Source organism: Betta splendens, chromosome 17, assembly GCF_900634795.4.
Source record: "Betta splendens chromosome 17, fBetSpl5.4, whole genome shotgun sequence".
NCBI lineage: Eukaryota > Metazoa > Chordata > Actinopteri > Anabantiformes > Osphronemidae > Betta > Betta splendens.
Window position 1 is genome coordinate 5,310,502 of NC_040897.2, and position 10,032 is coordinate 5,320,533.

Genomic DNA, 10,032 nt, shown 5'->3' on the forward strand with positions numbered 1-10,032 from the left:
ACTGATTTGCATGGTCTTGTTTTCTTTAATAATATTAGTTGGTTTAAGGTCATGAAGATCGATTTTCAAAAGGTTAGAGGACTTTTGGAAAATTAGTTAAAAGTTGTTAAACTGAAGAAGATGTCTACATTCTAAGATAATATAAAAACCTTTAATTCAATGTACATATAATAAAGTGGTGCATCAAATAAATAAATAGCAAACATTAAGTAAATATAAAATGGTTTTATTTCCAAATATTCATAAATGTCTGGAGAGTGCTTTTCCCTCATGTATTTGTGGGTCTTCTCATCCGACTGTAGTAAAAGTGTGGTTGGAATTTTGGTCTGTCCGGCACACACACACAAACAAACAGGCACCACTTTTCCTCTATGACTTCACCTTTAGGTTAAGACAGAGAGAGAGATTTCAAATTACAAGCAGAAAAATGTTAGAAGTTGAAATGTGGCTTTAAGTTCTGCCATATTGGCCATCATTGTTTGAAAGCTATATTTCAGGACTTTCAGTGATGAATAAGTCCTTGTCTCTTGGCACCAGGAATTGTGTCTGTGCGTATATAGTCTTTAACTTTGCCTGTATATATCTACAGTATATGGCTCTTAACAGTGACTAATCAACATTACTGTAAGATATGAGAAACCAAACGCAGAACTGATGAAGAAATGGCCTTTTAGGCAAAATGTGGTCGTTCTGTCACCGAACACAGAGGGGATTTACCGAGTCATGGTGGGTGACACTGCCCAGATGGCCTGACGCAGCACAATCTAATTACTTCTCCCTGGTTCCTCTGTTCTTTATAAACACTTAGTGAGCCATCGCAATTATAAATCCTTGACTGCCACCGCTCGGATTCATGCATCTTTAGTTTTAAAAATGTAAGGTGTCAGCTCGAGGTTGTAAGGGGCAACAGAAGGTCCAGTCCAAAGTAGGTTCTTTCATTATTTTAGTGATGACGCCTGTGCCGCCTAAACGTTGTAACATTAGGTCTACAGCAAAGTGTAGTTCTCAAACTCGAAATAAACCCGGCACCCACAACGCAGCTGCTTGCAGCGGTCGATAGATGGCGGTAAAGCAACGCGGCCAACCTAAATATTTTACACGAAGAAGTAGCATTAGGAAGTGGTGTTCATGTTGCTGTAAATATCATAAAGGCAGCAAGGAGAGGACAATTCAGAGCTTTATTTCCAACAGCTATCCCTCACTTTTACTTCAGTTATCATATCTCTTCGGGGGGAATAATATGGGTAAGGTTATGTTTTACGAGCATCGTGCCGGTTAGTTTTGATGTTGTTAGCATGTCTGCTAACGCTGACTTCTTCATGAAACTGGAAACAAGGATGAGTTGGGAACGGTCCTACATGTATTATTGCGTTGAAGGAGAATTTAACTACAATTTGTGCTACCATCTTTTTATTTTGGCTAATAAAAAAAAGACAATTGTGTTTTTTTTTACCCATGTAACACTGTACATTAAACCACTGTCTCTTAACAGTGTTTGTTACAAGTTTCTTACAAGTTACAAGTTTGTATTAAATTAAACCTTAAAGAAATGAATTGACCTAATTGTGAGCAAACTGGTCCTATTTTTTAACTTCTCAGTTAACTTTTATTAACCGAGGTAGACATAGCCTTGCATTACCTATGATGCTGCTCTTCCCCTTGCAGAGGATGTACTGCCCTTGTCTACGATGAAGCTCCTGGCTCCACCTCTGCGGGTTATGTCTGCTGTGATGTGGAAGGTGGTTCATCAGAGGAACATCACGCATTATGGGAAAGTAGAGGAGTTTGTGTCTTTGGTGGCTGAAGCCATCCCCGGCATATTTAACAGTAGACAGATGGGATTACTCACTCTAGGCTTAAGAGCAAAGGTAAGACCAACAGGTGTACCACAACACTGGCAGATATTGAGCTAAAACTGTTTTTATAGTCTCTATGTCTTTTCCAGATGACTTTACAGATGTTATGCTCCGACCAGTCAGAGCATCTCAAAACAAAGTTGGAGAGCTTCCTATCATCCCACTCAAACCAGGTGAGGGACAATTTTATTCATAATCATTAAATAGGAGTTTATAAATCATATAGAAATGATTCTTCATATTTTACACATATATGCATATTTACTCTCCAGCTTCAGCCAGACAATGAAGCACTTGAAGCCAACTTTGTGAGACTTGTTCATGGACTTCTGGAAGATCCAAAAGAGAGAGACCACTTCCTCAAGGTGTGGCACTGCTTTTGCCTAACTGTTAACTTTATGATAGTCAACATTCAACAGCTGACTCAAGTCATCTACCTGACAGAATGTGTTTCCTGTGGACTATGGTCCTGACTTTGATGCAGCACTGGAGACACTGGTTTGTGAGTTTTTCAACCGACTGGAAGAGCTAGTGCTTATACCCAACTTTAAACAGGTGCAGCGTTTTTCATTTTTGCTGTAAAACCTGCATATAAGGATTCAGCTCCATAGATACTTTTAACGGTGAAGTCAATCAAAAACGGTTGTTGCTTTTGTTTAATTCAGACTGCAGGGTGGATCAGTGACACCCCATCTATCCTAGAAGAGTACACACAATGTGTAAACAAGAGTGATGACTTCAAAATATTGCTCAGAAGCAACATGCACCAAGATAAAAAGGTTGAGATGGACTCCACTGGTGAGTCTCTCTGCAATGGACACCGGCAAGGTTTGATGTGCATGTGATGAGTGCTAAACAATTATTGTAGTCAGTTAACTGAGTTGGTTAGTAATCAAGCAAATAGGACAAATGATTTCTGCTTCTCGTTAATTAAATGAGGATTTATTAAGTCCTTTTAACTGAAACATTATTGTAAATTTAGTATATGTGGGTCTGATCTCCAAGGGCGAACAAAGCAGGCATTTTGAATGTCTTATTGTGTGTTTAAATGGTTCAGCTGTACAAGTTATTAATATTAATACTATTTAACACTTGTACTGTAAGTGCACACTTTCAGTTTAAACAGTTTCTATAATAATAATAATAATAATAATAATGCTGTCATATTACCAACCCCTTAGACCTTTAAATTGTAAAACAGATTGTAAGTGACGTCCTTACTTTTCTAATTTCTGTCTTTAAACAGTTCCCTCGGAGCAGCAGCTTTTTTCATCATTGTCTCACCCCTCTTCATTAAGAGACGCCAAGCACCAGGATGTTCAATGTGACACACAGACTTATGTAAATGTAAGTGAATCTGAAGCATTATTAGCTCATCGGGGCCCCAGAGATTTGGAGAACCGGGATTCAAGCTGGCCATCTGAGGAGGAAGCAGATAGCAGTCCTCATCAAACAACAGGAGAGAAATGCACCGACAGCATTCCAGATGTTCACATTGTGGAGGAGAATGATGACCAAGCTTCAGCTCCGCCTACATCTGCTGAGAGTGCTGTATTGTCCAGCTCTAGGATTGCCCCCCCTCGGCACAGAGTTGCCCACAAATGCACTCAGTGCGGGAAGTGCTTCATATACCGTTACGAACTTCTGGAACACCAAAGGCTGCACACTGGAGAAAACCCTTACAAGTGTTCTCAGTGTGGAAAAGCCTTCAGGAGAACATCAGACATGTCCACTCACAGAAGAAACCAGTGCACAAATGCAGCATATATATGCATCAAATGTGGAAATAGCTTTCAGTCGATGAAGGACAAACTTAGACACAGGTGTGTTCATAGTGCTCAAAGGTTTGACTGTTCCCAGTGTGGAAAAAACTTTAAGAAAATGTATTTGCTGAGAAAACACGAGTTAAATCACAGCCAGAGCCGAATCTTTACCTGCAGACAATGTGGGGAAGTGTACCCAAGTATGAGTGAGCTGAGAACTCATCAGAGGACGCACCCTCCCGAGCTGTCCAATCAGTGCATGCAGTGTGGAAAATCCTTCAGCTCCGCTGCTTGTCTGACAGCCCATGAGCTGCGACACAGACAAAAGAAAACACAGATCTGCATGTGCTGTGGCAAAGCTTTCAAGAACAAACACGAGCTGAATCTTCACATGCGCAGCCACACGGGTGAGAAGCCTTTTCAGTGCACGTACTGCGGAAAACGCTTCTCTGTGTCAGGAAACCTGAACGTACACATAAGAATTCACACAGGAGAGAAACCATATCTATGTTCTGACTGTGGCAAGGCTTATATTTCAGCTGGTGAGCTGCAGATACACAGACGCACACACACAGGGGAAAAACCGTACAAATGCACTGTATGTGGGAGAGGATTCAACATGTCGGGTAAAGTGACTCTTCACATGCGCGTGCACACTGGGGAGCGGCCTCATGTCTGTACAGAGTGTGGAAAAGGTTTCTCACGGGGCTGGGATCTGAAGAAGCATATGATGAACCACACGGGCGTCCGACCATACGCTTGCCAGCTGTGTGCGAAGACTTACACATGCCTCAATCATCTAAAGAGACATTTAAAAACACACAGTGAAGTCCACACCTCACCTGCATGATGCCATGTTTAGGTTTGGCCTTATCCTTCACTGTTCATGACTGTTTGCTTTGATTGTAACCTCTTTAATGGTTTAGGTTCAGCTGTTTTTGGACCTGCCACAATGTTACATAATTTTTTTTTTTTTTTAAGAATGCCCATTAAAACCTCTTCCTTCTGTGTTAATTTGTGCCTTTTTCTACTGTCAGGCAACAATTATTGCTTTTTACCTCGTTGTTTAACCCTTTACCTTCCATTACCACGTTTAATTTGTTCAATGTAAAAATTAACAGATTTTTTATGGCACTATATCAGTGCATTAAGTGTGTGCCCTAAAGTAAACAGGCAAAGTAACCTATTGTTTTTTTCTAAGTTCGTTTTTAATTTAAAATGTCTATTAGTTGGAGTGGATATAAAAATTCTACCTATAAATTTCAACTGCAGGGACTAAAATTATATTTTGTGACTGTCCGGGGAGGCGGTGCTTCTTATCCTGGTTGCCTCTTACAGCAAAACAAACGCCCCCTTTGCAAACGTACATTGACTGTGCCAACGTTCCTCACAGTGAACAACGTGTTTCAGGAAGAAGTTGGTACCTGAAGCGCATATGCAGTTAGCCCGCACGCTAACAGAAACCATGAACCTCATCCCATTGTAATGATTTGTCCTTTCGTCGCCATTAAAGAATTCCAATATGAATGACATGGGTATGTATTGGCTCGTGAAGCTTGATCAAACAATGAACGTTTCGCTTTGTATGCTGTTCGCCACAAGGCTACAAGCTAAGGATTAGCCGCGGCTCAACAGGCCTCGACTAATCCCTGGAACAAGACTTCTTTCGCTCTATAAAGTGCCGGTTTTACCGAGCAACACTAGGGGCCTAGATGCTAACGCTAATGTATTTCTATGTGTATAAACAATAACCGTCGTAATTTTTACTGTAAAAGAAGGTCAGTTGAATTTGTGAAACGCAACTTTACAATGTTTTGAACTGACAATAGGCAACATTAAAGGCTAGCTTTCGATATTTGGACATGCTTATCGGTAGTCACTGTGTCCACTTTGCTGTCTCGCTGGTAAAAACATGTTTGTTTTAGCAACGTGAATGCTCTCTCGTAAGGGGCAGACTCATGGACTGAGCAGCTCTAGCTAGCTAAGCGCTGGATAAACGAACAGCTAAACAGTGACCAGCACTGTGCTAGTGCATCACAGCTCTGGGTTGGATACCTGTGATTGCAACAGAACACGGACTGTTACCACCTGCTGCCTTGTTACAGCAAGACGTTTACCCTAAAATACGTTAAATGGTAAATCATAGAATTTAACCAAGCCTTTTCAAAAACTTAACACCTTTATCAACTGCTGAAGCTCAACATGATCAACTGTATAATCAAACTTGATATTTTCTGCTTTTTAAAGAGTTCAGTGTCCCCCTGTCCTCGCTGGCCCTTCTGGTCCCCCCACTACGACTGATGTCAGCTGTGATGTGGGAAGTGGTACAGCAGCGGAACATAAAGCACTATGGGAAACTGGAAGAGTTTGTGTCCATGGTAACAGATGCAGTTCCCGAACTGATGAGCAAAAGAGAGGGCAGGCTGCTCTCACTGGGCCTGAGAGCCAGGGTACGTGATTGAAGGGGTGTCTGTCAACATAGACAGCTGTAAAAGTGTGTGTGATGGAAACACGGATAATAAAAATACCAATTTTCTCCTCCAGACAACACTAGAACTGCTGCGTTCAGAACACCCTGAAGACCTGAAGGCTGTTGAGACGCACCTTAACCGAATTCGTACTTCTTGCATGGAGGAGGTGAGTGGTGATGGATTGTAGAACTGAAATTGTTGCTTCACTAATCAAAATATACATATAATCTGTACCTGAAATGAGTTAAAAAAAGATAGAATAATTATCAGACTAAATGTGAAACCAAGATGAAATTTAACAATAATTTACCCTTGTTTAAAAGCAGTCAGGATTATCTGATAGTATATTTGGGATTTTTAGTTACACACAGTCACGATAAGGAAAGTGTGCTAAAGTAATCTAACTGGTGTCTTGTTTTCCAGACAAACGATCCTGTAATTGAAGCTCCAGAGGCAAACTTCATGAAACTGGTGCAAGGCCTCATTGAAGACACTGATGGCAGAGAACATTTCCTCAAGGTTGAAATCTCACTACTCTCACAACTTGATCCCTTAAATGCAGTGAAACAGAACGTTAAAATGTTACATTTCTGCATATTTCCCCATTTTAATGTAAAAATAGTAACTAGGACTGTTGTCTGTCTGCTGCTGCCTTGCTCTGAACATCTCAAACTGTTTCTTCTCATCTAACAGAATGTGTTTCCTGTTGAGTATGGTCCTGACTTCGACACAGCACTAGAGACTCTGGTTTGTGAATTCTTTACCAGACTGGAGGAGCTGCTTCCAATACCAGATTTTAAACAAGTACGTAAGGAATAGCCAAATACTGAATCAGCCTAATGAATGTAAACAACTGCAGCTCATAAGTTTAAACACTTTCTTGTTCTGGGCCTTTTTTGACTAGACTGCCTCCTGGATCAGTGCTGCTCCATCTGTCCTGGAGGAATACATGCAGTGTGTCTCCAATGGAGATGATCTTAAATTTCTTCTCCAAAGCAAACAGTGCCATGGAAAGCTGGCAAAGAGTAGCATTGGTGTGTGCAGATTATTTAATAACCACCAGTGTTTTATTTGAATAATAAGGTAACTGTTTTGATACATTTTCCTCATTTTACTTGCAGCACCGTTCCAGTCAGATGATCTTCTCATCCCTTCTCTCTCTCTCCCTCCATCCCTGGAAGTGGCCATCACCTCCCATCCAAGTGCCTGCGAGGATGACAATAACGATGTTCCCCAGATTGTCATGTTTGATGAGGAACTGTCCACAAATCCCTCCACATCAACTGACTTTCCTGAATCCCCAAAAAGGACTGATTTAGCATCATCTCCTCGACGGCGACAACAGTCAGGAATGCATAAATGCCCAGAGTGTGGCAAAGGCTTCAAGCATCACTCAGTCCTCATCGAGCACCAGAGAGTGCACAGCGGGCTGCAGCCGTACAACTGCTCTGAGTGTGGTCGGGCCTTCAGAACAGCCACTCTGCTTGCTGGCCACAGGCTACGAAAATGCAAAAATGCTGCATATCTGTGTATTAAATGTGGCAACAGTTTTCCAACCTCACTGGACAAATTCAGGCACCATTGTCCAAAGCGTGGCCGTAACTACGACTGCGGACACTGTGGAAAGAATTTCCAGAAATCTAGCAGCCTAAAGGAACACATGCTGAGTCACGTTCAAAGTCGACTTTTCAAGTGCAGCCACTGCGGTGTGGGGTTTTCAGGCATTGGTGACCTAAAGTATCATCAGCAGATGGACCATGATAAGCCTTATCAGTGTAAGAAATGTGGAAAGAGCTTCATCTCCTCCAAGTGTCTGACCAAACACCAGCAGCGACACGAAGAGGTTGGTGAAATTCAGTCCACTAAGTTAATGAGTGGAGGTAAACATAAAAGAAGCGGCTCCACTCATCGGACCTCAGCAGCTCTGTCCTGCAGGAAGACCTCTGTGAAAGCGGTCTACTCACGAGGGCGAGTCACCCACAACTGTCCACTGTGTGGAAGGAGCTTCAAGTATCGCTTTGAATTTCTCGAACACCAGAGGTTCCACACTGCAGTGAAGCCCTACAAATGCTCCCAGTGTGGAAAAGCGTTCCGCACGGAAGCTCACCTTTCAGGGCACAGGAAGAGGAAGTGTAAGAACGCTGCCCATATCTGCACCAAGTGCGGATGTCAGTTCAGGTCTATGCATGAACGAGTCAGACATCAGTGTGTGCAGCTGCTGACAAAATACGAGTGTTCACATTGTGGAAAGGCCTTTAAGATGGCTCACCTGCTGAGGAACCATCAAATGAGTGACCATCAGCTTCCCTACAGCCCCAACCATCGCTTCAGATGCAGATACTGTGACGAGACCTTCCCCGGTATCAGCGAGCTGAAGTACCACCAGCGTGTGGACCATGAGAAACCCTACCAGTGTCAGGAATGCGGCAAGTGCTTCCTGTCAGAGAAATGCCTGGCGAATCACGAGCTGCGGCACAACGATGACAGGCCAGAAAGCTGCCTCGTCTGCGGCCGTGGTTTCAGAAACCGGTACGATTTAAAGCAGCACATGCGCACTCACACGGGGGAGCGGCCTTATCAGTGCACCCACTGCTCACAGTGTTTCTCCACCGCAGGAGGCCTAAGGAGTCACACCCGGGTGCACACGGGCGAGAAGCCTCATGTTTGCCCGGACTGTGGCAAGGCCTTCTCCCAGATGGGGGCGATGCGCACCCACAGGCTCACCCACACAGGGGAGAGGCCGTTCAAGTGCACCGTGTGTGGCAAGGGCTTCACGATGGCCCACAAGGTCACGGTTCACATGCGTGTACACACCGGGGAGCGGCCATACGTATGCTCTCAGTGCGGGAAAGCTTTCTCTGACGGTAGCGTGCTGAAGCAACACATGCTGAACCACTCAGGAGTGAGACCATACCACTGCCAGATCTGTCCCAAGACCTACACCTGTCTGAACCACCTGAGGAGGCACCTGAAGAGCCACTCCAACATCAACTGAAAGGAAACTTGAGCAAATTCTGATTACGAACACTGGACCAGTAGACCCAGCAATACATGAAGGAATACTCATTATGCAGTATGGTTACTATTTTAGCTGTGTTTATGTAAAGTTGGTGTAGTTCCAACATCCATCAGTCATTGTGACAATCAACACAGATGGTTTTTCTCATCTGGCTTTTCTTTTCTTACACCAGTTTCTAATGCATGAATACATTTGGATGTAAAAGTCAGTGTGAGGTGGTGGATAACACATTAGTGGGAATATATGCTCAAGGACTCAAATGTAAATTAAGTGAAACTCGTCACTGTAAATATACTGAAAGACAAACACGAGGGTGCAAAGTTGAACTATCAATGCCATTTGTTTCAGCAGAACTTTATTCCTCTGGCCCTTTTTTTAAAATTCCCACTGTGGTTTGCAGATTAAATGACCTTGTTACACCTTGTTCTCATTGATTCAGTATTTATTTAGACAGGGTGACTTTCTTACACAATGTAAGGTTTAAGATTTTTAGAACACATCAGTAGAACCTTATAAAATAGTAGCCCATTAAATCCCATCAGGAGAAGTTTCACTAGATGGCAGTAGGTGACTTATTAACAAGTAAACATGATTTTCAGTTACTGGTTCTAATAAACTGTAGGAATAGAAACTAATTGTAGGATACATGAACTGTTTAATGTGCTGAATTACTGCTTGCTTGAGTTTTTCAAGTAAACAAATAGATGTTTTTGCTGCAAAACAGAAAAGAGAATACAAAAAATGCCAAAAGATGTTTGAGCACCCTAGAGACTGATGATGGGATCAAAGTAGCGGAAGTCAATCTCGGACATTTCCTATCATTAAGTGTGGTGGAGTGTTGATACTGCAGTGCCCTGGTGTTTTGACAGGCTTCTCAAGTGGTGGAAAGCACAACAAGCAGAAGTCTGTGCTTCCCCTGGTTT

The 10,032-nt window shown here is 42.7% G+C and overlaps 2 protein-coding genes across 3 annotated transcripts; both read left to right on the forward strand.

Annotated features, from left to right (window-relative positions):
- The first annotated feature begins 1,087 nt into the window (after positions 1-1,087).
- On the forward strand, positions 1,088-4,633 carry LOC114844283 (zinc finger protein ZFMSA12A-like). Its single transcript, XM_029131515.3, has 7 exons — positions 1,088-1,244; positions 1,666-1,868; positions 1,946-2,029; positions 2,129-2,221; positions 2,301-2,411; positions 2,522-2,654; positions 3,103-4,633. The coding sequence occupies exons 1-7, from the start codon at positions 1,241-1,243 to the stop codon at positions 4,467-4,469; spliced, it is 1,995 nt and encodes a 664-aa protein (XP_028987348.1). The 5' UTR covers positions 1,088-1,240; the 3' UTR covers positions 4,470-4,633.
- Positions 4,634-4,772: 139 nt separating this feature from the next.
- LOC114844282 (zinc finger protein 345-like) lies at positions 4,773-9,533 on the forward strand. 2 transcript variants are annotated; one of them, XM_029131513.3, is made up of 7 exons: positions 4,773-5,154; positions 5,867-6,069; positions 6,164-6,256; positions 6,514-6,609; positions 6,784-6,894; positions 6,995-7,124; positions 7,212-9,533. In XM_029131513.3, the coding sequence occupies exons 1-7, from the start codon at positions 5,142-5,144 to the stop codon at positions 9,083-9,085; spliced, it is 2,520 nt and encodes an 839-aa protein (XP_028987346.1). In that variant the 5' UTR covers positions 4,773-5,141; the 3' UTR covers positions 9,086-9,533. The 2 variants fall into 2 exon arrangements, with proteins under 2 accessions (XP_028987346.1, XP_028987347.1); XM_029131514.3 differs by lacking the exon at positions 4,773-5,154 and adding an exon at positions 5,229-5,754.
- Positions 9,534-10,032: the final 499 nt, after the last annotated feature.

Excerpts from the sequence above, each read along its gene's own strand:
- LOC114844283 (XM_029131515.3), top strand. Across the intron at positions 2,222-2,300 it reads AGAGAGACCACTTCCTCAAG|AATGTGTTTCCTGTGGACTA; the intron begins GTGTGGCACTGC and ends TCTACCTGACAG. Across the intron at positions 2,655-3,102 it reads GGTTGAGATGGACTCCACTG|TTCCCTCGGAGCAGCAGCTT; the intron begins GTGAGTCTCTCT and ends GTCTTTAAACAG.
- LOC114844282 (XM_029131513.3), top strand. Across the intron at positions 6,610-6,783 it reads GCAGAGAACATTTCCTCAAG|AATGTGTTTCCTGTTGAGTA; the intron begins GTTGAAATCTCA and ends CTCATCTAACAG. Across the intron at positions 6,895-6,994 it reads CAATACCAGATTTTAAACAA|ACTGCCTCCTGGATCAGTGC; the intron begins GTACGTAAGGAA and ends TTTTTTGACTAG.